The sequence below is a fragment of the Dermacentor variabilis genome, unplaced genomic scaffold (genome assembly GCF_050947875.1).
Source record: "Dermacentor variabilis isolate Ectoservices unplaced genomic scaffold, ASM5094787v1 scaffold_14, whole genome shotgun sequence".
Taxonomy (NCBI): domain Eukaryota; kingdom Metazoa; phylum Arthropoda; class Arachnida; order Ixodida; family Ixodidae; genus Dermacentor; species Dermacentor variabilis.
In genome coordinates this window covers 5293813-5321278 of record NW_027460302.1, presented here as the reverse complement: position 1 = coordinate 5321278, position 27466 = coordinate 5293813, and the positions used below count along the sequence as shown (strand labels likewise).

Below are 27466 nucleotides of genomic sequence, written 5' to 3'. Positions count from 1 at the left end.
CTCCACCGCGCGCGCGCGCGCGCGCGCGCGCTCAAGATCGCGGAACAACACAGCACCGGAGAAAGGTGATCCGTCCACCGAGCAGCACAGCAACAGCAAAGAACAGCCAAGGGAGATCGTATGGCAGCGATCTCGCGTCGGCACGAAAACACGACAGTCGTTCGTCATGCCTTGGATATAACAGCAAATCCTCCACGGTAAGTGAATTCTAACTTAGGTGCACATTGTCCGTATATGTCATGCTATCGCCAGGAAGTCGTCGCTGCGCTTAGCCGACGCGATTGACAAAGGACTAGGCATACGCGCTGTGTCTCTCGATGTCAAGCGAAAAAGCCAGTCATCGCGATAACTGCATGTGATTTTATCACTTTGCCGTTGTCCGTAAGAGCTTTAAAGATCGCAAACGCTGCCAGAACTATGGTATGTTCAATAAGACGCCAGGCGAGAGGACGCTTAAAATGGTTCGCTCACCAGCCTGTGATTCCGAGCCTATGCGGAGCGTGATTAGCGTGCGTTTTGTATGTTTGAATTTATTCAATTTGGCAGTCTACTGTGTACGGAACACTGTTGAACTAAGGAATCACATAACAGAAGGCGTCATTTTGCTGGCAGCATGCTTTTTTTTATAAATAAACCGCGCGCTTGACGGTGTCTCGCGCAGGGGGAATCTGCGACCACTGAAGTTACGTGCAGCACCAGTGCTAGTTAGAAACTTTGCCGCAGGCATTCAGCTGCCTGCTGCAAGAGGTCAGTTGGGTGCGTTATCTTGAACTTACTGAAAACGCATGAGGAATCCATGTTTTATGCTGAAAAAAGTATAAACCCCATATAAGCGATCTTGCGCGCGGCAGCTACAAGCGACACGATGGAGATGGCTGTCGCGTTCGCTCGTCGCCTACAAGTCGTATCCGTGCGAGCGACGATATTGAGCGACGCCTCCCCGGTGTTGCCGGCATGAGGGCTGCAATCACGCGTGACGCGTGCTTTAGTAATTTACGTTGATGTATTTTACTATAAAAAGTAGCATAATATATTTCCGGAGGTCTCGCCGTAGGTTCTTATCCTTGCACGTATAAAAATTGAATCATTTGCTCATTCCGCGCGACAATCGGTAGTATTTGAGCGATGTACATCCAGTTCCGGCTACGCGCTATTGGCTAGTCGCTCAGAGCACTTTCGGCCGACGAGCGACCATTTCTAGATTTCCAGAACCGAGCCATCTGTTCAAGCGACGGCCCGTTTTGTCGCTCAGAGCCGTCGCTCGTCGCCGTCGCGCACTAAATAGCTCTCACAGTGTTTATCCCTAAGACTGAACTGTTTTTGCTCTTGTATTGAAATGGTGTGATTATAGGTAGGTCTGGTTTTGTCTCCTGTTGCGGTTTTCGTGCACGGTGCGCAACTGAAAGGATGCTTATGTCTACGAACTCGGTGAATTGTCGAGCAGCTAGTTATGCATCGGCATCGAATATAACGGCTGCTGTGTGGAATTACAATTGCAAGGGCGCTTTGCATACGCTTATTGTTTTGGACATGCCTTTGCATTTGCTAATATGAGTTGGCGTGTCAGAGTTATGTCATATGAACCGCTAAATCAGCCTTCCTGTGGGGGTTACAAGCGTAATATGTGCATTTTGCTATTGCATGCCAGATCAAAATGTGTTTATCGCTTGAGTATTTTTAGTAGAGAAATAAAATATCAAAATAAAATGTTGCTTTAATTCCGTGTGACCAGTATGTTGTACACATAACAATAGGTTGGCGTAATAAACTAATAACTGCGGTTTAACTGCAACTTTTACATGCCTTCAAGAATCTAAAATGCTAGATTTCAAACTGCAGCAGTAAGTCGGGTCTGTAAAAAATGAACTCCATTGCGCACCTCATACATGAAAATAAGTTCATGCCTTTTAGTAAGCTTAGATGCAGGCCGCAGTGAACTTTCTTGTTAGTATTGAAATGTGGGTTAGCTTGCCATAACAAGCCTTGTTGTCCTTTTTTATAGGCACATCCATATATCCATTGAACTTAAGGACAATATTTTCATCCCTACTGAGCATCATGTTTGCAGCTATAATCCTCAAATTATGGCTTCAGCAGTGGCACAACCAGGGATGGTGCGGGGGGGCACACTGGGCACGTGCTTAGGATATGTCACAAGTGGTGTTTGCGATACACCAGACTCATGACAGACCTATGATGTCTGAAAATGACCAATATTCTGTTTTAGCAGGAGTATTCGAACATCCGTGCCGAACGAGGATGAACTGTCCGTTATTTCTTTTTTGTGCAAATCTAAAATTGAAGTTAATTTAGCAGTTGACTGTTGCAGTCATTTGGATGTTTTGCATGCATTTCACTAAGAAGACTAAGAGCTAAGACTTTATTTTATTGCCATGGCCTTGACTGTCTTGATGTTGTTTTGCACCATGCCCTTGTGTTGACATTTGCATGCGATATTTTTCAGGCACCCGCTTTATATAACGCAAGAAGGCAGCTGCAAGGACACGAGGATGTGAAAGAGCCAGTGCAGCGCGACTTCATGTAGTGCAGAGGAGCCAATGCCAAAAAATCTAAATACATTGGCATGCAATTTGGACAAGAAAACTAGTATGTGGGTATATTGGGTGTACCATTTGACCAAATGTAAACAAAATCAAGATACAGTATGTTAAACCAAGATGAAAATTCTCACGTGCTCCAGGCAGTCATCTTAACATGGTATATTTATGTAATGTCTCCGATTGGAAAGTCAAATCAAGTATCCTCTCTGGAGACAAACACATAACAGCAAGTGTCATTGAAAAGTTAGAAATGTGTTTTAAAAAAGCTGATTAGTTCTGAGAAGTGACTGCTTTTTGTCTTGCCTCACAACAGATACATCCATGTGATAAAAAAATAGTGGTACAATGAAATTGCATATTTGCTTAGTGACATGATACATACTTGCAATGAGCACGGTGCCTGTGTTTACTATAAAAAGCAACAGCCCATGCTTGGTTAGCTTAGGCCCAGTACAACATGCAGGCATAGGTGATAGGCGCTTCTTATTTTTTTATTTCTGTGTCGTGAGGTTTACTGACGTGCATATAGGTGGAATGGCACGCAGTACGGTTAGTACAAAAAGGGGGGGGGGGCAGGTATATGTAGCTCACTGTACATGACACAGGGCAACGGAAATCCGTGTTCAGCAACTATGTTAAATGCCATGTATGTAAATTTTACAACGCTGCTCATTCGAAGCGCGCACAGGTGCATATTGAAGAAACGTTTTCCAGGGTACACAATTTAGTGCGTAATTTACACTAATTTTGCTCTAACCACAAGACATAATAAATTGAATATACTGCACGGAAAAACCTAGAGCGAATTAAATTGTGTGTCAGCTTCGTGTGTATAAATATAGTCTTTCCTATGCATTAGGTTTTTCGCATAATGCATTACCAGTTGACAGCCTATCTTATCATGTGTAGTCTGTTTACATTACAGTTGTTTATTAGTTTACTCATTTGTTTTGCAACTTATGAAATGCCGGTGTATATATATTTTCAACATTTGACATAACCCTGTATGTTTTGTAGGGACAACCCAGGACGTGCATTTCTCAGCACCCAGTCAACTGCCAGAAGTGACTCGAACACAGGCCACCAGTAAGTGGACATCAGTTGCAATTTCACATTATGCAGTTGGCTGCTGCCTTGTACTGAGGCTTTTTTTTTTTAATGAGATGGTGGAGTCGTTCTAATGTACATTTTGACCACAAAGGTGCGATCATGTCTCACAGAGGCATATATGGTTGCTATTCTCTGCGAGGGACGTGTTCTCGTGTTCGTGAAGCATTTGTGTTTGGCAGTATTGTCGCCCAATGAGTCAGATATAAACACTGTAACTCGGCACTGCCGGCAAGCAGTTGCGAGAAACGCAATATATTATGACGCTGTAAAGTTATTTCATTATATCGAAGGAAGATTTTGCAGCAGGAAAAAAGGTTGCTATTCCAGGTAAACATGTCTTTTTCTCACAAGTTATTTAACCAAACTGTGGATGCGTGAAATTCGTGACTTATGAATAGATTTTAATTCATCCTTTAGTAATGCTTCTAAAGGAGACTAGAAATAGCATATGACTACCTCTCCAATCAGCAGATCATAAACTTACAGTCATAAGTGGTAGTTCCATGTAGTCCCGCACTCTATATAACCTTTCCTTTCAGCAGCATTGGAACTGGTGGCTGCGTTTTCAGAAGGAGGAGTGCACTTGGCACTGTATATGTATGTGTGAATTCGGTTTTCTTTGTATGTGTCGGATCACTGACACAAACAGTGCAAAAATCAGTTGTACCATGAGGCTGACGACGCCTGCTAGAAATGCGGCACTTCATATTTTATAGTACTGCATGACATTTAAATCAAAGCTAGCACATAAAATGATCAAGAAAACTACCGCTGTTATAACTGTTTTCCTCAAAGAAAGCTTGTCCTTTATGGGCTGTGTTAATCTGAGCTCTCCACCGATGTTTCAGTAGTATTATCCCTTAGTGAGTGAGAGATTGGGGGCAATTAATAGTGTTAGTCTTTAAATGGTGTCCTAATTATGTGTATTTGTTCCAACAAAGTTGTCTAGATTAGTTTATTGTGTAAAGCTTATGAAACCATCAGCAACTAGTGAGTTGCTAACATGCATATGCATTTGTCACTATACAGGTGGCACTCGGCTGTACCACTGCAGTGCTGCAGAAATTGCCAGCACCAGTGGCTTTGCAACAGCTGTTTCACAGCATGTCGGTATGTGCTAATTTATAGTTATGTTGGGATGGGTTAGTATTATGGACCACTGCTACTCTGTATTGTGACAGACCCATATGATAAGTGATGTAATGGGCACAGCGAAAACCTGTGAATGTGTTACTATGGTACATAAAAAGGCTCTCCTTTTCGTCACTGGAGCAGGGGAGAAGAGCATGCAGGCACTCCTGAATGTACATATATTTCAAAACATGAGAGAGACATATATATATATATATATATATATATATATATATATATATATATATATATATATATATATATATATATATATATATTACACATACAATAAACTAAAGGCAGGGACATTCCGTCTTTGATTTTGAATTGACTTGTACAGCGCAAAAATACAACACAGACCACAGAGAAGCCCGCATGTTAACAGGTTTGATACACACAATATATCAACAGATTTGATACTTCTTTGGTATGCATCATGTAACCGCACAAAAATAAGGGACAAAGAAGGAACACACAGGACACTTTGTCCCTTGTTTTTGTGCGGTTACATGATGCATTCCAATAACGACCACCAACTAGCCCGCTTATCCCTGTTAAATTTGATAATTCAGGTGTGCTATTTTACGCAAGGGGCAAGGGAAAGGGGAGAAAACCAGAAAAAAGAGTGGAGTGGAAAAGAAAGGAATTGTGCCAAAAAGCATGAGAAACATCGTGCAGCCAGGATCGCCAGCAGGACATGTAAAAAGCACTCTGATAGAATTACATACCGGGAAACCTTACGTATTGTTTGTTTCAATCAACTCAGATCACATGCAGCCATTACTGCAATCAAGTTGTTTCCTTATGTCATGAGGGAATGATATGGGCCCAAAAGCTGTTTAGAGCTGAAGGATTATGTTTCATGCTAGCCTCATTACCTGCTTTTTATCATATTGTTATCAGCTACTTATGTTAGGGACAAAAAGTAAGAGTACGAGCTTTTTCCTGATTCGCCATTCCACACAACATGTCTTTGTGACTATATGTACATGCAGATGATCCATAGATGAGAAATATTCAGTACAGTAGACTCTCATTACAAGATACACTTGGTTGTAAGAGACATATGAAAATGGTTTGGTTGGTTTTCCGATGTTTGCCACGTTAACAACACTGTACACAAGAGACACCTTTGTTACTAACGACTTTTTAAGTATTCACTACTTCGAATGGACACAACCCATACACATTCACTTCATGCACCTTGTGTGCTCCGAAGGGCGTAAAGATCACGCAATCCTCACGCAAGTCAATTGCGCATGTCTCTTTAGCATGAACTAGAAAAGGAGGGCAACGAGGACAGTGCAGGGCAGAAAGTGTCGACAGTTGAAGCTGACGAGCGTCTAAGAGCACCTCAAAGGCACTGCGAGCAACAAGGCTTGCAAAGTGAAGTGTTTAACTTCCAGAAGTTAGGAAGGAAGCTAACACAATCTATAGTCACTAAAAAGCTGTGAATGTCTTCTTTAAAGGGCCCCTAAACCACCGAGGTTGAAATTTAGTTGCGGTGTTGCAGTTGTACATGTTAAGGCAACGAACATGTAGCCACGAGAATTTTTCGAAACGGTGCAGTAATAGTGGAGCTACGTGTTTGATTATCGAAAAGTAGTCCCCGCTCATTTTACTCTTTCATCTGATACACGCCATCTGGACAGTATCGTCTTTTCCTCGCCTAGTACACCTCCAAATGTTACGGTACAGGCCATCACCATCGAGCTCTGTTGCTGCCGCGCAGGCCCGTCGTCCTGCGAGGGATGGCGCTAATGACCTCGCTAATACAAAGGAACTGTATGGTGACTCTAGTTGAAGAGCCTCATAGGGAGACCCTTCTGTTGGCGTTTCTGTTCTTTGCCCCCAATGGCTGCCGACAATGGCATCGCGAGCAATGCGACGAGGAAGAAGGAGTGTGTATTTGCTTGCAGGCCTTGCCCGCAGTCGTACACTTTCGTTCGACCAATCGACAGCACCGGAAACTGGTGACATCATCAGAGACAGCCTGGTGATGTCAGGACAAACTGGGGGGTGCAGGATAGGTCCAGAGAGGCGCACGGGGTCGTTTTCTTCATATTGCTCCCACAATGCTACGCACTGTGGCGTTTGGCATCGTCAATTGTGACGGCATTCTGATTTTGATGCGCGTGTTTACTTGAAATGTTCAAAAAATGTCGAGAAGTGGTTTAGGGGCCCTTTAAACCACCCTGAGCAATTATTCCTTCAGATATATCTAAACATAGTTTAGTGATGATGCATAATAAAGTGATCTAGTCTGGCTCCTCAGTGTTTTAAAATTTTTGGTTTCGAGAGACATGTTTCCCGTGCCTCTTGAGTATCTCTTCTAATGAGGCTTAACTGTAATGTACACACACAATTGTGTAACTCCTCCTGCAAGTATTATTCATTAAGCCTGGTCACTGATGTGCAAAGCTTGTGGTTAAGTTTTGATGTCCGTACTTTTTAAAGCTATGTTTATTAATTCAGGCTGTTCTTATTGGTTCTTCGATGCAGGAGACAATGCCTACGAAATTATTGGCCCTGATGACGAGAGCCCTCAAGGGGCAAACGACATCTCTGTTGCAGAAGTGAGCCCGATACCACCTGAAGTTACCATGACAGGTGGCACGGCAGCGATAGATACAGAGACGGCCATGTCTACTGCAGCTGCAACAGTGTACGAGGCAAGCAGCAGCGCGTCAGCATCAGCAGCAGTGTCAGAAGGAACCACACCAGGCCTGGTAGAGCAACATGTGTGCTATCACTGACTTTTTTTGTAGTGGATACAACTCATTTGCTCAACATACAAAAGCTTTTCACCACGACTGTGAGCCAGTGTTATTGTGCAGCAAGTGCAAGACTAAGTTAGGTGTTATAACACAGTACAAGCATCACTTTAAAATATGAAAACATATTACAGTTGTTGCCTCCCCAGCCAGCCCACATAGCGACAACAATGTGGAACACATGGTGGGACACACCTCTTCTCCATTAGAAGATAGTAGAGACTGTCAGTGTTGTTAGATTAACTGGTCTTTCTGGGCAACTAGAAGGACAACACAGGTGTCATAAGATTGTTGTTTATGTTGTTGTTGAAGAGGTAAAAAAGAAGTTTGATGCAGCTGAAGTGCCAACTGATATTGAGCAAACCAAAAACAACCACCTGAGAAAGCAACACTATCGAAATTTGGGTATCTATGTGCCGCCAACTCTGGTAAGGATGGCATAGGACAGAAGTATGATGAAAATCACACAGACACTGCTGTTCCATCACTGGTCACAGTGAGCAGTGACTTGTAGGGCAAGAGAGTCAACTGAAACGGAACATTATGGCATAGTGTCATGCTCCCATGTGACAACTTTCCATGTTATTTTGCATGATACAGCTCAACCTCCAGAAACGAGACTGCAACTTGTCTGTAAAAAGCTTTCGCAAAAAATTATTCATAACACTATTAACACAGCAGTATCTTCTTTTTTTGTGGGTTCGAGGTTCCCGGGTGTCCATTAATGCAAAAATTGCGGAAAAGAAGAACATGTGTCGTACTTGCACCTTTTTAACACGTACGAGGGGGACAGAACTTTTCTAGTCATGCATATTCATCATACTATCAAGTTTTTAAATGCCTTTTATAATTATTATTACCAGTTATATCTGAGTGCATTGTATGCATTTAGCAGGTGTAAAATCAGGTCAGTTGGATCAGATGCCTTATCTACAAGAGAGCTCTATATTCAAGAAATTTGAATTAAAATAGGTACATTAGAGACGCATTCTTTCAGCACTTTATTGCGTGTGGTTTAAGCATTGCTCAATACTTTTGTGGGTGGCAGTTTCAACCGGCACAGCACTGCGCTTTGTCACTGTCACGTGTCTTCAAAGCGGTGTTTACCATTTGTGTTGATCTGTTTGTGTATTCATAGAGCAAGTTCTTAATTTTTTTTCCTCATTCTTGTGCTTGCACTAAGCTTGTATAAGGCAGTTACAAAATGGGCGTCAGTATAACGAACTGTTCTGTTGAGCTTACACTTGCAAATAATAGTGTTCAGATGGCCGCACTTCTATGTAGGTGCACTGATAGCTTTGTGTATGTTCTCATGTTTGTATAAAGCTTATATAAGCTAGTTACAAAATGTATGTCACTAAGCATTGTGATATTCTTTAAAGAACTGCTTGGTTGGTTTTACACTTGTGAATTAGTATTGAGGCGGTGGTATTTCCATGTAGGCCCACTGCTAGCTTTCTGTGTGCTCACGTGTTTGTATTAAGCTTTTACAAGGGAGTTACAGCATGTACGTCACTAAGCGCTGTGGTATTTTTAAAGAACTGCTTTGTTGGTTTTACACCTGTGAGTAATAGTACTCGGGTGGCACTAGTCGTGTGTAGGTACACAGGGACCATTTGTATACATTATGCTCATGTAAAGCAGTTACAAAGTGTATGTCACTAATCACTGATATTTGTTGAAGAATTGCTGTGATGGTTTTACACATGTGAATAATAGCGGTCAGGACACAGTACTTGCGATGTATAGTTGAATTTATACAGTGCCAAGACATGGGCTGTATACGTACCAAAAGAAATGTATGTCATTATATTGTTGTGATTATTACTGTTTGAATTTTATTAAACTCTAACAACATTTTTTCTTGTATCTATTGAGGTATGGCAATTTGTCATGCAACCAAACTGAGGGCCTGAACTTGTGCATACAAATAAACAATTAATTTAAGGGTATACTGCTCATATTCTGCGAAACCAGTTTAACAAATCTTGTACTACAATGCTGGAAAAATGACAGAGCTAACAGGGATGTACAGAAAGAATTTGCACTGGAGTTGGTAATGTTACGTTTATTGGAGTAGAACAGTAAGTGCACTTCTATTAAAAATGTGACAGTCAATGCAGAAACATAAGGCAGACGAGCAGAAGTGGCACATTTTTTTCCGGGCCCTCCATGCCTACTACTGCATTTCTAGTCTTCCTGTGCTCTTCGTATAAGCCCCTGTATAGCGAAGGTTTTTACTCCATGACAGTTGTTCTACTGGGTTCGTAGCAATATTTAAGAAAAAAATGCAATGGTTTTCAAGAACTTCCGAGGCCCCGACACAGTAACTTCAAGGACCTCGTGCGATTTTTTTGGTCGTTTGGACAGGCAATAACTTTTTCAACAACATCGTTAACTTTATAGCAAACAAAAGAATACAAAACAAATCGCATTTCACTGATTTCAAACATTTGAAAGACTGCTAATTTGCCTTTCACCGCCCATCACTAAACGCACACAAGGAAGCATTTCAAGAAAGCGCTCAAAGTTTTTCTGCAATAGCACAATTAACTACTTGGACCTGCAACATTTGCAGTTTTTGAATACTGTTTGGTTTGACAGTGGATGGCATGTCATCTGTTGCCTCAGCTTTTCACCACCAAATAAGCAATAGTCATTTGTAATTTCCTTTTATTGTGTCTGTAGCTCTCAATTTACCCATCACTGCTTTTCTTCGAATACCTCAACTGTTGAGCTTCCTGCTTCTGCTCTTCCAAGTACATTTGTCGCCGGTTCCATGTGCCTAAAACTGGTATCTGCAGCTCCTTTGTAATTCCAACTTTAAGGATGTCGCTTTCCTTCTATTACCTCCACAGACAATTCTCTGTGACATGCGAAGAGTGTCACAGAAGGGAAAAAGAAAACGCTTGGCAATGTTTGCTAAGTCTAGCCAAGTGTACAAATTTAAGGACTTTCCAGTACTTCTAAAAATTCCAGGGTTTTCAATGCCTTGAAAATGACATTTTAGAAATAAAAGGTTTTCAAGGATCGCTACAAACCTTGGATTCTAGCACCTAAATAATTTTACAAGCTTATTTTGGCATGGAGTTCGGAAATTCATGCTTTTTAGCTAACGCTGCACTATCTCTGTACATTGAAGCCACGACAGCGCAACCATTTTGGAGTAAAGAAAAACACTGAAAGCTTTTAATACCACTCTTTTTCTATGGAGCTTCGTATTGCCTAGTTAAGATTACGAATGTGCCTGGTTTTGGTGGGCGTTTCTTCGACATTTTCTGTGTGAAGTAGATGACTAACCCCCGTATTCAGAAATGTATATTAATACAAAGCTCATGCTTGACTTTATATAAACGACGCCTGGTGCGAACGTCCCCCAGACGCTCACTGCCTTTCTTTTGGTGCGTTCACGACTTGCGTCATTTAGATCAAGCCAAGCATGGGCTTCAAGTTATGATGCATTTCTGAATATGGGGGTAAGCGTGCGCAATTCCGGGCGACGCATTGTGCCATTGACACTGAGAGGAAACGGGGAAAACAAAGTTAACGCCCTATGCTCCTAAACTTTCGCGTACCTGTGGTGTGCGTGTATCGTAGAAGAAACAGCGCAAACACCAGCACGAAAAAAAGCATCAACCACAACAACGCTTCGTGGTGTGGTCCATGTTTTTGCGTCGTCCTTGTGTTGCGCTGTTTCTTCTAAAATGCTCAACCAACTAGCCGGCAAGTCCATCCTGTGCATATATATTGAACACACGTATGAATGTAGATGGTCTTTGAAGCTTTTAGAACGAGCGCTGCCACAGGATACGAGCAGTGCACGCGTAATAAGTGGACGCATTAGTCATTTAAACATGCGTGCCAATGCATGTGACGCGGCTATCGGCATAATCAGTCTCCAAATGCTGGAATGCATGCTCTTCAAAACGCTAACGATCCGCTGCTAATGCAGGACAACAGCTCACGGCGGACTGAACCAAACTCTAAACTAATGCACTTGAAAAGAACGCCTACACGGCAGCGTGAGGCACGTCGAAATGTCTGGTACTGGCGTCGCAGTTGACCACATACGAATGGAACTGGCGGAAAAAAAAACAGAAATGCTCACCAGTATACGCGCGACTTAAATTCACATACGTGGATGGTTGGCACGATACTTTGTATCCGCGTATTTTCGGAGAACATATAATGCATGGACTGGAAAAGCACTCGATCGTGAGCTGAACGGCACATTTGTTATTTTCCTGGGGTGACGACAAGCCGTGAATAGTTCTCACGTCGTCGTCTACGTTGTATTCCTTCGTTAGTCGTAGCAAGGAATGCAAATGATGCAAACGCAAACGTATTCCAGTACACAACAGCACAGCACACTGCAGAGAAACTCCACCAACCGCAGCCGATTCCTCAAATACATTTGTTATGTATATAACCTCTAAAAGAACACGACTGAGCGTGGTAGCTCTGTGGTGTAATGGTTAGGATGTGTGCTTTGAATTGTATAGATGCGAGTGTACGCGGGTTCGAATCCACGTGTTGTATAGAGCAATGTGGTTCTCCATAAGTATGTGATTCCCTCGACTATTGTGTTCTAATTAGATTATGTGTCTCCTGATTGTGAAATGTGCGAAGATAATTGCGGATTAAATGCTAATTAGCTTTTTTCTCTCCGCAGTGGCGTTTGGGACGCATACGCATAGGTCGATTCCGAGCAGTCACGCCTCATGGTAGGCAGCAAATAGCCAGGAAAAATGAGTTTAAAGTCCTGCATAACATTGCTCACGCCTATTCTGAAGGCCGCTTGGAATTGGGCCACTGACTCTGAGGAGCCGCCTAGGGAACGGGTGTATCAGCGACCCCAATATGATCTGATTTCCTGCCTGCATGCGTGGCCAAGACTTCGCTAAGACGGTATTGGGAAGAGTACCAAGGCGGATTTAAAGTGGTGGCGAAGGCTGGGCCGAAAAGTGGTTTAGCGCGACTGCAGCACAACCAGAGGATGGGGGGCAAAACACTCATATAAAGAAATGATATAGCTACAAAATTGGAATGTAATCTGCCAATAGAAAAGAAAAAATATATTAGCACCTTGTTTTATGAAAGAGGTAAGTCATTTTATTAAAACCTGGCAAATTTTGTATTTTTGCAACACTCTTGACCTGCCCCCTATTCATGAGTGTGCGGTGCATTACAGCGCGTCTTTGCAGGCCTTGTTTCGATACCCGGCTAACCCGGCCACAGTGGCTTGAGCTTACGAAGCGATTTCTTATCGCCAGCTGTCTGCGATGGCGCGCCTGGTAAAGCGTATAAATTTAGCTCGCCGGTCTCAAAATGCTCCTTTTGCGAAGTTTTCGTCGTCCTTGCACGTCGCTTCTTTGTCACCGTTCGGTAAGATTTGCAGCCCGCTGCACCGCTGCGGCAGTTTTCTCGGTTTTGTCGTTTCCTTCGGCGTGCGGCCAGTGCGAAGTCTTTTTCCGTCTTTGCACTGTGACTATTGAGATGATTAGCCAACTTAAACAATACTGCTTGTGCTGCCTGTGACATGTATTTTTTGTTTGTGTGCCAAGGGTGTGCTTTGTGACTGTATTTGTTTGGTTGCTGCAATAAACAATGAATATGAAACTATGAAAACCACACTTGCCGTACACTCTATTGCGAACTGTGCACTTGAGCCAGTGCTTTGTGCATCATACCTTGCTGTACTCAAAAGCTCTCAAAAGTACTAGCACCAGTATTTGCACTACGAATCATGCATGCTTCGCCAGTGTCTGGAAGTGTTGCTGCCTTTCTATGCTGCCCCTCCTTTACCAGTCACTTTCATTGCGTTCCCAATTGCACATTAACAAGGCCATAACTAGCAGGAACTCGAGCACATTTGACTGGCAAAGGTTGGGGCGTGCTGAAAGGCAGCAACCTTCGAGAGGTACGGGCTCGAAAACGCGGATTCTACAGAAAGATCGCTTTATAATTCGCGCCAAAAGCATACGTATGCGTGACGTCATTCTACGTCACGTTTGCGTAGTTTGCCCCCCAAAATCCAGGGGGCGCTGGAGTGCCCACGAGCAGCCATTTTTTGGACCAATGGGCGTCTATGGAGCCTTCGCTACCAGTACATCTACCTTGAGAGTACTAGCACTCTGTTTGGGGGAGTAGAAGTACTCGGTCTGGTGGAGTGCCATTACCCCTGCGGTGAGAGTATTAGCACTCTGCGGAAGAGTACTAGCACTCCCTGTGGGAAGAGTATTATCACTGTGCAGAAGAGTACTAGCAATCCCTTGCGGTAGAGTAACAAAACTCTGTCAACAGGAGTTGACCTACTCTCTTTCAAAGAGGGTCGATCTACTCTCGAAAAGAGAATGAAATATGGGACAAGCCGCTACTCCCTCAAAGAGAGTGCCCGGCACTCTCTTTGTTTTTAGAGTGTAGACATTGTGACAGTTGTTGGGAAACTAAAAATATTATAATGATAATTCAAGGTATGGCATGGCACGCTTATGCTATTTTTGAAAAATAAGCACGGCAAGTGTGCCCATGGTAACAATCGACACAAGATGTGCAGATGCGCAGCTGCGATACAGCACCACGGCATCAAAACGACAATACGCAAGTGGTGGTGCAGCATGAGAACTTCAACCAATGTCCCTACACTGCAACACTGGGAGGCCGTGCTGCGTGACAGAAGCGTGTGTGGCCAGCAGGCGCTGGTCCATCGGTCACAGGACGTGGCAGCAACTATTTGTCCTAAGAACTCAATAAAAGGATTTCTCTACCTCACCCACCATGCGATGCGCCGTGTGAAGGAATGACAGTGCCACTATTCTCGCAGGATATGGATGGTGCACGAGACCACCTCGAGCATCGGAGCGCACGTCTCCCTCTGAGCTCTGTGTACTGCAAACACAAGTGGTGCACGCAAGGTAACATTTAACACATCACTGCCAAATGCCATCAATGAACCCAAACGGCAAAGAAAGCTCAGCTAAAATAATTTTCAAAGTGTGTCGGATCTGCGTATTGTTTACATCCTGTCTGCATGCCGCATTGTTCATTTGTTCAAAGCATGCACGAGAGCACTCGCGTCACTGCTCAAAAGTGTATAGTTGCATGGTACATTTTTAAATTTTGTGCACTTTCTTTTGTCCTGAAAAAATAACCATAGCAGCTATCTTCATAAAAACAAAGCAGTTAGATATTTCTTCATAAGCCGTAAGTATTAAAGTTGCTCAAAAGGGTAGTCTACTGAATTGATTTCATTTGAGTACAGCAGGCCTAGTTTCTTTCGTTCTTTCTCTCTTAAAGCCTCGGCACAAGTTAGCTGAAACACCCTGTATATTGTACTGCATATTGTTCAAACACCCTCATTATGAGTAACAGTTATACAACTCTTATCCCTTTTGCACTGCATGGTGTGAGCAGTGCTGTACATATGTTATTGCAGAAACTATAAGTACAGAATCGGAAGCAAAAATCCTAGCATTATGCCAGATGTGCATCCTTACCTTCCCGACATACCTTGCTGAGCAAAGCGATTCCTAGCTAAACAGGAAAATCGAGTGGGCAATCGTGAGGAACATCTCGAGCCTGCCGGACAGCATATCGGTGGCCCTGAGAAGGGCCGTTTGATGGCAGGCAACATTTAGTGTTGTGTGGACATATGCCGAGAAGCTGGCTTACGAAACTTGATGCATTCATTTGATTTGGGGCCCTTGGTGTCGCAGAAGCAGCACTTGACTGCCTTGTGGACAGCGCCTGGTTCAGCACCTGCAGGTGACTTGACACCATGGCGAAACTGCTGAGCAAGAGCATTAACAATGACCTTTGCGAACTGGTCAATTCCTTGGCCCCTGTGCACACCGAGAAACATGAGGCGCCTCGGCTTCTTGGACGCATTGAGAAATCAATGCTGAGAGGAAATAAAAGCAGTACAATTGTGGCAAATATTTGTAAAGTATTCAGATCACTTCGATATGTACAGTCTGGAGCACGAAGCTGGACATTGCATGCGATGCATGCACACCCTTAGTCAAGTCCTGCATAAAACACAGCTTATATACCGGAACTCGGAATCAATATATTGCCGCTTGTACCCGGCCCTTCTAACCGGCCGTTTTAACCAGCCCACTGAGCAAACGTCAGATAGTTTACATGGTACAAAAATATACCGGAAATCGAGATCAAAATTTAGCCGCTTATAAACACGCAGATCAGGCGGCTCACGAAGTCGGCGGCCCGCCATGCAAAGGGCCAAATATACCGATCACGCTATACGTGACTGAAATAAGTAGCCCACCCTGCAAGTGGCTCACAATGCAACTGGCCTATGACGTAAGCGGCCACCTGTTCGTGAGGTTCACAAAACAAGCGGCTCATTCTTGTGTATCTCAAAGCATCGCTAGCCTGTCTTCTAAGCGGCTCACAACAGGAATGGTTCGCTATTATGTGGCCGTAAATTATGTAGCCTATACTGTAGCTAAAAAAAAAAGCCCTTATAGTTGGCTGCGCGCCTCTTCCTGAACAGCGAATGTATATTGATATACACCTACAAGCACATATCAATTTAGAAACAGAACAGACCAAATGTTCACCAGTCAGGAATCGAACCCGGGTACACTGCCTGTCAGACATCTATACCACTGCACTATATGCCACCATAGTGATTGGCACTGAGTAAAAGAGTCCTAAAATATTTTGTGCGTTACGTTGCAATAGTGTACTACAGGTTAGGTAAGTGCTCTTAATATGCCAGTGCACAGTATTTTACAACCTATAACATGAGCATGTTTTATTTCAGTGCACTTTTTGAACAAAGCGCACACTGAACCCGCCACGGCAGTTCAGTAATTATAATGCCGGAGGCCCGTGTATTGTATGATGTCATTGCACGTTCATCATCATCATCATCATCATCATCATCATCATCATCAGCCTGGTTACACCCACTGCAGGGCATAGGCCTCTGGCCTCTCCCATACTTCTGGCCATTGTGGCCAGAAGTATGGGAGATGGCAGAATTGTGGCCATGCCATGCCTGCAAACTTTTTAATCTCATCTGCCCACCTAACTTTCTGCCGCCCCCTGCTACGCTTCCTTTCCCTTGGGATCCAGTCCGTAACCCTTAATGATCATCGGTTATCTTCCCTCCTCATTACATGTCCTGCCCATGCCCATTTCTTTTTCTTGATTTCAACTAAGATGTCATTAACTCGCGTTTGTTCCCTCACCCAATCTACTCTTTTCTTATCCCTTAACGTTACACCTATCATTCTTCTTTCCATAGCTCGTTGCGTCGTCCTCAATTTGAGTAGAACCTTTTTCGTAAGCCTCCAGGTTTCAGCCCCATAGGTGAGTACTGGTAAGACACAGCTATTATATACTTTTCTCTTGAGGGATAATGGCAACCTGCTGTTCATGATATGATAATGCCTGCCAAACGCGCCCCAGCCCATTCTTATTCTTCTAACTATTTCCGTCTCATGATCCGGATCCGCCGTCACTACCTGCCCTAAGTAGATGTATTCCCTTATGGCTTCCAGTGCCTCGCTGCCTATTGTAAATTGCTGTTCTCTTCCGAGACTGTTAAGCATTACTTTAGTTTTCTGCAGATTAATTTTTAGACCCACTCTTCTGCTTTGCCTCTCCAGGTCAGTGAGCGTGCATTGCAATTGGTCTCCTGAGTTACTAAGCAAGGCAATATCATCAGCGAATCGCAAGTTACTACGGTATTCTCCATTAACTTTTATCCCCAATTCTTCCCAATCCAGGTCTCTGAATACCTCCTGTAAACACGCTGTGAAAGGCATTGGAGATATCGTATCTCCCTGCCTGACACCTTTCTTTATTGGGACGGTTGCTTGCTTTATGGAGGACTACGGTGGCTGTGGAGCCGCTATAGATATCTTTCAGTATTTTTACATACGGCTCGTCTACACCCTGATTGCGTATTGCCTCTATGACTGCTGAGGTTTCGACAGAATCAAACGCTTTCTCGTAATCAATGAAAGCTATATATAAGGGTTGGTTATATTCCGCACATTTCTCTATCACCTGATTGATAGTGTGAATATGATCTATTGTTGAGTAGCCTTTACGGAATTGAAAAAATTTATCCGGAGCCCTCAGTTATGGCGTTCCTCATATTCTGAGCAGACACGGGACGTTAAAAACCAAAAACCTCTCGCTGTTGAACAAGACGCATTTTGCAACGCTTTCTTGCATTCACATGCAATATTTATTAGGGGAACACTAATATCAGTCGAAATAATTTTCGGCTTTTCAGACCAATTCAGACATCAGAATGTACTGCTTAATTCTGTCTGGTTTCTACCAGCTTACATCTCAAGCGCTGTGCTGCGCGTAAGGCTTGAGCAAACAGGTGGAGCAGTCAGACCTCCGAAGTTCAGCAACATCTGCAAATAAAGCACTCAAGAACATGCGCCAATGCGCTTCTAGATTTCTGAAGAGACGCAGGATTCTTTATTCACTGTCGTAGTGTACAAACTTCGCGCGTCATTTTTGTCAGCAGGTGTAATGTAACTTCTTTATCTTTGTTACAATGTTTATAAGCTTGCTGCTCATCCAGCACCGCGGGAACTCTTCAACATTGCTCAGCGCACTTTGCACGAGGCCTAAAGTTTGGGAGAAAGCGCTTGGATATGTGAGGTCCTTAATATAATATACAGCGAGGCAGAGCGTCAGTGCTTCTTCAAGCTTGCTTTCTTTGCCCAAGATGATAACTTCACCCTCTGTACAACAGATGCTCTTTGAAGACTCAGTCCACAGAATCCTTGGCCCGGGCCCGCTCTCGTCTGGAGTGCGAACCTAAAATTACGAAAAAATTTCAAAATGTGAAATTTTATGTTTGTTCTATGAGTAATAATAGAGGCAATTGTACGTTGTAGGGGTAATGTACGTTAAAGTTCTGACAACTTCTAGAGTCATGTGAAAACATTTTTCGTGTACTTTCTAAGTGGCTTGCATCACGAGTGGAGTGTCACACAAATACATGATTTTGCATCACCAAAATATAGCATTTCAGCGTGCAGCCACCAGTTGCACGAGAGATCGAAAATAAACAAATGGAACAAAATGTAACTAGAGTTTAGAACATCAGCCTACTTACTGAAGCAATCAGCGACTGTTTCGCGTGTCTCCCTCTCAGCTCCTCATCAATGCTGGCGAAGTCCATATCACGAGTGTACAGTTTTGTAACGAGCTCTTTAACTTTGTTCAGTCGGTTCACGATTTCGACTACCTTCTGGTTAAACCTTATCTCTGCTTCGATGCCAAGCTGAAAAGAGGAAGCGGTATTTCAGTTCATCATTATATGCTTAATTTCGCCATGAAAGGTGCAATACTAACAATTTCTTCGTTCAAAAAAAAGCTTGGCAGCCGAGCGGGTGGGTTGGCCTTGCGCATCTTGATAGTGCTGTGCAACAGCACCATCATTCTTTCTTTGTTAAAAGGTCCTGTTGGATCTGAAGCCTTCCAAACTGCCTAGAAAAAAAATAACTGGTTACCGACTCTTCTATTTCGAACGGCACGGCTATTTCTAAATCCTCAACCGAAATCCAGGTCCAGATTTAAATTCGTATTATTGGTTTCTGTCCTTAGTTCGTTTTTCGCAAAGAGCCATTACAGTATGCATTAAGCATTACGCATTGTTCAGCTGCATATATATCACAATAAACCATCCGTTTCAATGATTAAGTCTTGCGCTCTTATTGAGTTGGAAATGGTGGCTGTCTCCGGCGTTTACTCACAATCTGTGTTACACTCAGCAAAATAGCGATTACTTTTATTTGGTTAAGATTCAGAAGAACTTGCATTTAAAGCGTCTCTCCCACGCAAATTTAGAATAGCCTGTTGAGTATACATACTTCCAGTTCTTTCGACGCAGATTCGGAGTCGATTAACTGGGGCACTAAGGACATAGCTGCGGCTTGGAGTGGAGCCTTCTTGGAAGCTTCACTCGCTTCTCGTCGTTGTGCCCTGTGCCGTCTTGCCTCCGCAAGCCGCGACAGAAATACAGCCTAGGATTTGAACAGTTTCGCATTGATAAGTGCATTACAGTAAATATATTGTTCGCGAAGATTTACATTTGGGCAATGTTCAGATAAATTTCTTCAATGCTATTCATGCTGCAGCAATGTTAAACGCAACTTTGGTCCTTTTGTACGTCCTCTTACGTCCTTCCGCGATTTTTCCCAAAGCATGTTGGGATACATATTTGCGAGTGTCTCTCCTAACGCAAAGTACTTCCATCGACGCAGGGCAGTGTTTTTGTCCTGAATTGAATTGTTTTCACTGAAACAAAGTGAGAAGGTAATACTTTCTGCTTTATTAATTCCGTGGTAGAATTTTGCCAAGCTCGAAACAGGTTACATGTAACTGAAGCGACGACACGTTTAGTTTTAATCGTAAAAGCATAGATAATACAATTGCATATAGAAATGCAAGCCAGTACTTGCCGCCTTCATAGACTTCCTTTTCAAGTAATACTTTAAAAAAAAAAAAAGACAGCCATGCCTAAGTGTATTACTTACTCGAGAAAATGAATCAGCTCATGGCGAAGTTGTTTCGACGGTTTGCGGTGTTTTTCTTCCGTAATTTTCATTCCATTGAACAGTGGCTGACCGAAAGCAGAAAACTCGGGCAGCTTGTTGTCTACTGACCAGTGAAGGCTTGCCAGAGTTTTCTGCAAGGAATCAGAATCACAGTCTGTTTCACTTGGTTAAAAAAAAACTTTTATTTGACAGCATGTCTCAACTTCATTAGGAACAATTTTCTTTGCGCAAGAAATATGGCACCGCTGCGACTCAAGGCGTCAAGCGACATGTGTTTAAGCCTCCGAAGTCCAACTACACATATCGCAGTTTCTTGCGCATGCAAAAACAACAAATCGAAACATTATTTTATTGCTTTAAACACTGGCAAAAATGCTACGTTAGGTAGAAGCAGATGAAATCTTACACTCAATGTGTTCCTTTCTCCAAGCTTCTGCCTCTGTACAACATCGCATAACCGCACATGGACATCACGCAATAACCACACAAAATATCATGTGGCCCAATGAAATAACAAATCACGTACGACACTCGACATACCGAAGCTCACAGCAAAACATATCAATTTTTATACATGGTTGTAGTGTTTTGCATAGCGGTAATTATTTTACAGTGACTGGCGATATCTATACAAACTGTGCCCGGCGAACTTCTGTTATTTTAGTGAGTCTATGTGGGAAGCAGTGTAGATACATTGAGGAATGAAATATTATTTATTATCCCTTTCGTACACGAACACAGGCCACGGAGGCACCAAGCTCACAGGAGTACTTACAGTTTCGTGACAAGTCTCCTTACCCAAAAATGCGTTAACTTCTTTCACATACGCTATGTTGCTCTGTACCTTGCACAATAAAAATATATGAGCTTCAAAGGAAACTATGTCGGATATTCTACAAAGGCAAGGGTTCCGATGGGGTGTACCACTGAGAACTACGTCATTCACTCTGAGCGTCACGTTCCGGGCGCTCACAGACACAACAGAGAGGGCAACCTTGCCGACATCTCAATGAGGCAGTCCGCCTTCACAAAGTTTCTCATTGAGGACATAGGGAGCACCACGGACTAAGCTTAATTTATTAGTAGCATCCCCTGTCCTTGGAGTACCATCGTTGTTCCAAAGAGCATGTGATGTATTTGTCTGAAGGAAGTCGCTGACAGATAACGGCAAGTTCTTGAAATTAAAAAAAAAATTGACTTAGGGAGAGCATTCTTGGCTTCTAATCGCATAGTCCAATGATGGCGGCCCGGGCAGTGGGTTTTAATTTGTTCGACAATGTGCAGAAGCATGTGTAGCTTAGGGAACATTGCTTCTTCTGCATAGCATTTTAAGAATATTTCCTGGTGGTCAGCAATCAGTTCCTCTAAGTCGCCAACAGCCTCTGCTGTCAAAACCGGAGACAGTATTATTTGAGTAATCTGCGCTAACCGGACAAGGCTGCGCACATGCATTACATTTTTGGGCAAGAAAGATGCCAGAATCAAGGGAAGGTGCAGGATTAGCACCAGTGATGCACTCGCAGAAGTAACAACAGTTAGGTCCCGCTCAAACATCCTCGGCCGGTCAGTGCTGCTTACCGCTCGACGAAAACTGAACGTGCTTAGGGCATGATTCAATTCTTTGCGTGAAAACCAGGCTTTCTCTTTCACTGCAGTTTTCAAAAAAAGTGCTCTTTCTTTCGGTACAATTCCCTCTAGTAAAACATGCATTGGATCATACAAAATGTCTTTTGTCAATAGAAAAAAAAAAGGAATAGAGGTCAACATGGACTCTCCATTTATTCCAAACTCCTTGGACAGCTTACTTCGATCTGCAGCGCATGTACTTTCCTTTAGCTGCTCCATCTGTGCAATTGTCTCGCGTTCGGTCCTGAGAATGCATTCTCCATGTCGACTCGGCCGTGCATAGTCGGCCGTTTGCCCAGAGATGTGCGGCAGGAACGAAACACCGCAGGGACAAACGATTCTTTAAAACCAGCTAATGAATGGGCAGCCAGAGCGTCGCCTGTCAAGGTCATGAGAGCACCAAAAACTTTTCTGTGCCCCGGTTTGTGCGAAAGTTCATCCCTTCAGTGCTTGGAGCCTTTAGCACTGTTGCGAAATTATGAAACAATTCCAGACGTGCCGTGTATTGTTTCAAATGGGAAGTGTAGCCAACTCGTAGCAAAAATATGTTGCTTAGCTCGGAGCATTCATGAGGTGGGAGATTTGGAAGCGATACGTAGAACATACTAAGTTTTTCTCGGCTTCCTCTCTTCCTACCAATAGGATTCGCTAATTCAATGTCGTTGTAGTAGAGGCTAAGGAGGATAATATTATTTTGCTTTTGAAAAATTGGGTGGGAACGAAATCTACTACCGTCACCAATGTCTTGGAGTAAAGAAGTACGCTTGCTTTGACGAAGGTTTCTCACGTGGGTGACAACCTCCGGGTGCTTCAAAAGATTGGCTAGGAGATCTTGAAGTTTTACAATGTATGCTTTTTTTGTTCCTTCGAGCTGCACTTCAGTTGGAGGCACGTATATGCCAGCGTTCTCGTAGCAACGCTTCCGGAGCCTGTCTGTTTTAATATTAGCTGTGTCTATGGGAAATTCAGGTACGGCAAACATATTGCTTACTTCTTGAACGACGTCGTCAATTCATGTTTTCGGACACGTATGTCGACCTTCTAGTCGCCGGCACAAGCCCAAAATCATACTGCATACGATGTCATACTTGTTCGGCTGTCTAGTGACGATCAATTATTTCCCCATCTGAATGAACTGTTTTCCGTGGCTTATTACTTTCCGAATGTTTATTCTTACATCTTCTGAGGTGCTCCTGATGCTTCAGAAAGAAATAATTACTTCCACACATGCTGCACACAAATGAAGTCACAGTGCTATTATGTACAGTTCTCGTATGTTGTGCAAACAAACTGAACGTGGTACAAAAAAATCCACACTTCGAGTAGACATACTGCCCTACTAAACCAGCTGAAATATTTCTCACTCTATCTGCGCCGACGTCCGAAGTTTCAGCTTGGTCGACAAGTCGCTCGCTGGCAGAAGGCGTGTTACTCGGCTGTGGATCTACGTTGTTGAAAAAACAAACAGATGTTTAGGAGCTGCGGTCTGGCCAAATCGGTATCGTCACTGCTAGGTACTGTACTACCTTCGGCACTAATTCCGTTCTGAACATAAATAAACATGCTTTTTAGATAGAATATTATGTTTAGATAAAACATGATATTGAGGATGGTTTAGATCAAGTATATTTGCTGCGCCGTTTGAAGCCATTTCTTTCATTTAAGATACGTCTGAATACATGTAGTGAGATCGATTCGATCTGCCAGAGCACCTGTATCGAGAGAACATCTTGATGGGCTATTGGTAGCTGTTCATTGTACCTATTAAAAGGTACCATAAAAATAGACACAACATGAGAAAAGACAAACGGACAGGGCATCATATTATCAAGGAGGTATGCCCAAGGTGGCTTAAGGCTTCATTGTACTTCTGCCAATACGCCTAGATCTGTACAGAAAATTTTGTGCTGTTCTTGCTGTTGGCGATGCGAGCAAAAAAAAAAAAAATACTGAAAAAGGAAGTCAATTAATCGACTGTAATTTGATACAATTTTCATGGGTAATTGAGCGTCTGTGATAAAATGAGCTAGCATTTGAATACCGAATTAGTCCATCGATGTACCTATACAAATTTTAAGTAAAACGCACCAAATGTTACTCTTATAAAATTAATTGAGCTCCAATCTGCCGTTTGGCAGTGTCTACAAACAATTATCAGCACAAAATGGTTGTTGCATCGGATAATTACGTAAGTATGACAGGCTTGCGTAGTTTGAGTTCAAGGGGTGGCTAACTCTAGAAATCTTAAAAGAAGCTGCTAGATTTGCGACACCTACCTTTAGATCGGCGAGCTGCTTCAAGCTCATCCGTGGGACGGGCTGCATCACTTGCGGTTGGAGACGGCGTCCGCACGTTTGAAATATCGCATACGGGATGATCCTCCTCCCCATCTGCACAGCAAGAAGAAATCAGACTAATTTATTACTTTCTGAGATGTTAAGGTCCGTGAAGTACCGTAGCATGTAAAACTAATTCTAATGCCTTTTGATTTGAATGCGGCATTGAAAGCAGTTTCACTATGGCCACGTGTCATAACTTTCTTTGGGCTAAGACTAACCTTACGGGAAATATATGGGCACAGGTGTCGCATTTACTCAATTGCAACAAGCGTTTTTTTTTATTCTTGAAAATTTTTGTTGCTTGAAGCCATCCCCTGCGTTAAATACGAATAACAGAAAAATTCAGATTTCGCGGGACCACAAGAATTCTGCGAATTATGGTGGTGGGAACAGGGTTCGCTCTCCAATAGTGATGATTATACTGTGCGGGAAACTGTGGGGCGGCATACGCTAAAACTGCGCGTAAATGTCGATCTCAAGAACAGCGCGACACACCCAATGGCGGCCCGTGATTCACAATCACCTGCGTCCGAAGCGAGCGTTTAACAGCATAGCGCGAGCTTCCGATTATCTTACGCCTGATAAAGCTGTTTGCTGACGGCAGCAACGAGATTCCGTTGAAGTAGAAATTGCACGTTGTTACTTGCGGTTGCTCCCGTTTTCTGCAGGGCGCAGTCTCGTCGCGTAAGCAAAAGAAACAATAAAAGCGGCCGAAAGCTCTTGTCATACTTTGCCAGGTTGGGCGCCGCTTTTTACTCACATATTCGCCACCATCGCGTCCATATTCGCGGTGCACCGCGGTCGAGTGCCGCACAATCGTTGTCACGCTAAATTCGAGTAAATATGTGCAAGTACACCAAATGATTACCAATATTTGCGGCCCGGAACTCTTGCAACGATTCTTATGTTTGCGCGCTGCATGTTGACAAGGGCTGCCGGCTTGGGACTGTGCGAGAATACGTTGCAATGGGTGCATCAACACTGATAAGCAATCCAGAAGTGGGAAAACCAGAGAACGAAATAGGACGGAACAGGAGGTATGAATAAGTCTAAGAAAAGGTTTTTTTCTTGTGCGAAAGCATCAAATGTCCCAATGAGCGAAAACACCTAGAATCTGTAGCAGCAAAACCGCACGCAACCGCAAATTCACAGCGATGCTACGTGACGAGCGCACCTCGGTGGAGCAAAGCGCGCGAAACATCCTTGGTGGCCCACGCTGCTTCATCGGTCACTCGTCGTCGCAGTTCGTTGGTGGCATGCGGTGTTGGCACCGTAAGCTGCTGCTGCTTGCTGGGTCCGGCAGCACACAGGCTCTGGTATGTGCTGCCTGCACGTACCCGCAAAAATAACCTACGCGAATTTAATCGCGAAAGTCCCTAAAATACCCCGCAGCAAAACTCGAAAACACTACTCGCAGCGTGAAACCCGAAGGACGACTCAGCGGCGTTCAATTGAACATTACTCCTTTCGCATTCACAACTCATAAGAAGTGCTCGGATTTATTTTGCGTTCCCACTCTCACATGGCGCGATTTTAGCAGTGCGACGCACTAAAGCCCAGAAAGAAAAGGTAGCAGCGTTCGTGTTTGTCCTTTTGCTGAACCTTGATACTTTTTGCACTTTCGTACGTCGCACTGCTAAAACCACGCCATGACCGTATACCTACTCGCCTACATCGCTATTCTTATCCAGTCTTCCATGTAACCGACATGCAAGTCACCTCATTTGGGTCTGCTGCGTACAAACCACATATTCAATGTTGTCATTGGCCTCAGTCGCTAGTAATGGACTGCGTCGTTGTTAAAGCTAACGGCCCTCGTCATGTGACAGCAGTGGTATACCATGGGCTTTGAAATACGTTAGGGCGGTTACGCGTTAGCGACCAAATGAACGGCTTTTTTTTCTTTTCAGAATTCGTAGCCTCTCTGAAAGAGCAGAAAACTAACGTTGTAACGCTTAAGAACACATTTAGAGTATGCATCTCTATTATTCGAAACCACACGTACCGCTATTTCGTTTTTAACTCAAAGCGCCTGCCTAGCTCGGGTCACATAAGCCTAGAAGCCGTATATAACAAAAGGCAGAAAAATTCAATAAAGGCACTTACCCATACGAGCATGGTGAACCGGGCTATGCCCGCAGTATGCACACCAGGATGCTTGGTACGGCGCTACCGGCTGGTGAGAACCATCAGTAGACCGGAAATAACCGTCACACTCACAGCTGTCTTCAAAGTTGCAGCGTCCCCGCAAGACGCCTTTTACGTCGCAAGACGAAAACGTATTCCTCTAGAAAAGCGGCCGTAACCCCCTTTAACAGAATGCGAGACCAAAACCTTAGCAACAGCGTTACAGTCAGTTCCACCCGCGTGCACTTGGTCGCGTTCGATGGTTTGCCCTTCAACGTGTGGCACGTCAAACTAAACGCTATCGCTTTTTGAGTAGCAGGCACACCCTTGCACTTCGGATCTACGGCGGCAGCCGCCGGCAATGCTGCGCTGACACAGCAATTGGAGACGCGTGAAAACGCTCGGTCACCATCCCTAATGTGGCTGACGAAGGCGCATTATCGGCGCCTATGTACTAAGAACGCGACGAAAAGTGTACGTAATTTTCTTCAGTCCTGGCTAACCGCCCAGCAGCAGTCAAGATTTTCCAAGTCAATCATATACAACATCCTTCCCTCAAGCAACTGTTCTAACGGTTTAAGCGAGGACAAAGAATAAGTTTAAGTACCCCATTCCAAATAAGGACAGCCAAAATATGTTCCAATGATATATTTTAGTATCCTACTTTTTTAAGGGCAACTAATACCGTTAACGTTTGTTACCTTCTGCCAATATTGAACCGTAATATAACAAAAACTCTAGATAATACATTCTTATTTTTGTAAGATGTAGCTGCTGCTAATCACGGCTTCTGATGCAAAGGACATAAATGTTCGCTCCAATCCAGTGGAGCCGCGCCAAGAAATGCACCGCATGGTCCTCGGCCGTCTATATTTGGGACAGGATCTACTGGCCGCATAATAACGTGCCGCATTCTTATCACCTTTCATATGCGGATCTTCACTGATCTTTGTGCCGTATATGACTTCTTCACGCATAACCCTTCTTGCGAGGCCGCATATATGCCTTTAAACATGCGGCACGCCAATGAATACCACTTATATCCGGGAGGTTAACCAGGACATGACTAAGAGTGTAGGTAACAAGCATCCACATGTGCAAATGTTTGCCGCACTTTGCTATACATACATTTGTGGGTTCTAAATAGTGATATTTTAGTTCCTGAACAGTCTGTCAAATGTTGGCTCATAATGCAAAATAAGTATTCTCATTGGATACTTTTTCTTCGCCCTGCGTTT

At 43.6% G+C, this 27466-nt stretch overlaps 3 protein-coding genes across 4 annotated transcripts; 1 reads left to right on the top strand and 2 right to left on the bottom strand.

Annotated features, from left to right (window-relative positions):
• Positions 1-2474: 2474 nt before the first annotated feature.
• LOC142567671 (uncharacterized) lies at positions 2475-8309 on the top strand. Of its 2 annotated transcripts, XM_075677850.1 has the most exons (4): positions 2475-2607; positions 3579-3647; positions 4701-4781; positions 7305-8309. In XM_075677850.1, the coding sequence occupies exons 1-4, from the start codon at positions 2559-2561 to the stop codon at positions 7556-7558; spliced, it is 453 nt and encodes a 150-aa protein (XP_075533965.1). In that variant the 5' UTR covers positions 2475-2558; the 3' UTR covers positions 7559-8309. The 2 variants fall into 2 exon arrangements, with proteins under 2 accessions (XP_075533965.1, XP_075533966.1); XM_075677851.1 differs by lacking the exon at positions 4701-4781.
• A 9754-nt stretch (positions 8310-18063) lies between these two features.
• On the bottom strand, positions 18064-19598 carry LOC142567692 (uncharacterized). The gene is made up of 4 exons (XM_075677860.1): positions 19450-19598; positions 18932-19066; positions 18693-18860; positions 18064-18391 (listed from the first exon to the last, which is right to left on the bottom strand). Exons 1-4 carry the CDS (start codon positions 19501-19503, stop codon positions 18089-18091), a joined length of 660 nt encoding a protein of 219 aa, XP_075533975.1. The 5' UTR covers positions 19504-19598; the 3' UTR covers positions 18064-18088.
• Positions 19599-19701: 103 nt separating this feature from the next.
• Positions 19702-26685, bottom strand: LOC142567766 (uncharacterized). Its single transcript, XM_075677933.1, has 5 exons — positions 26208-26685; positions 24039-24152; positions 23127-23206; positions 20116-20267; positions 19702-19876 (listed from the first exon to the last, which is right to left on the bottom strand). The coding sequence occupies exons 1-5, from the start codon at positions 26209-26211 to the stop codon at positions 19702-19704; spliced, it is 525 nt and encodes a 174-aa protein (XP_075534048.1). The 5' UTR covers positions 26212-26685.
• Between the last annotated feature and the right edge of the window lie 781 nt (positions 26686-27466).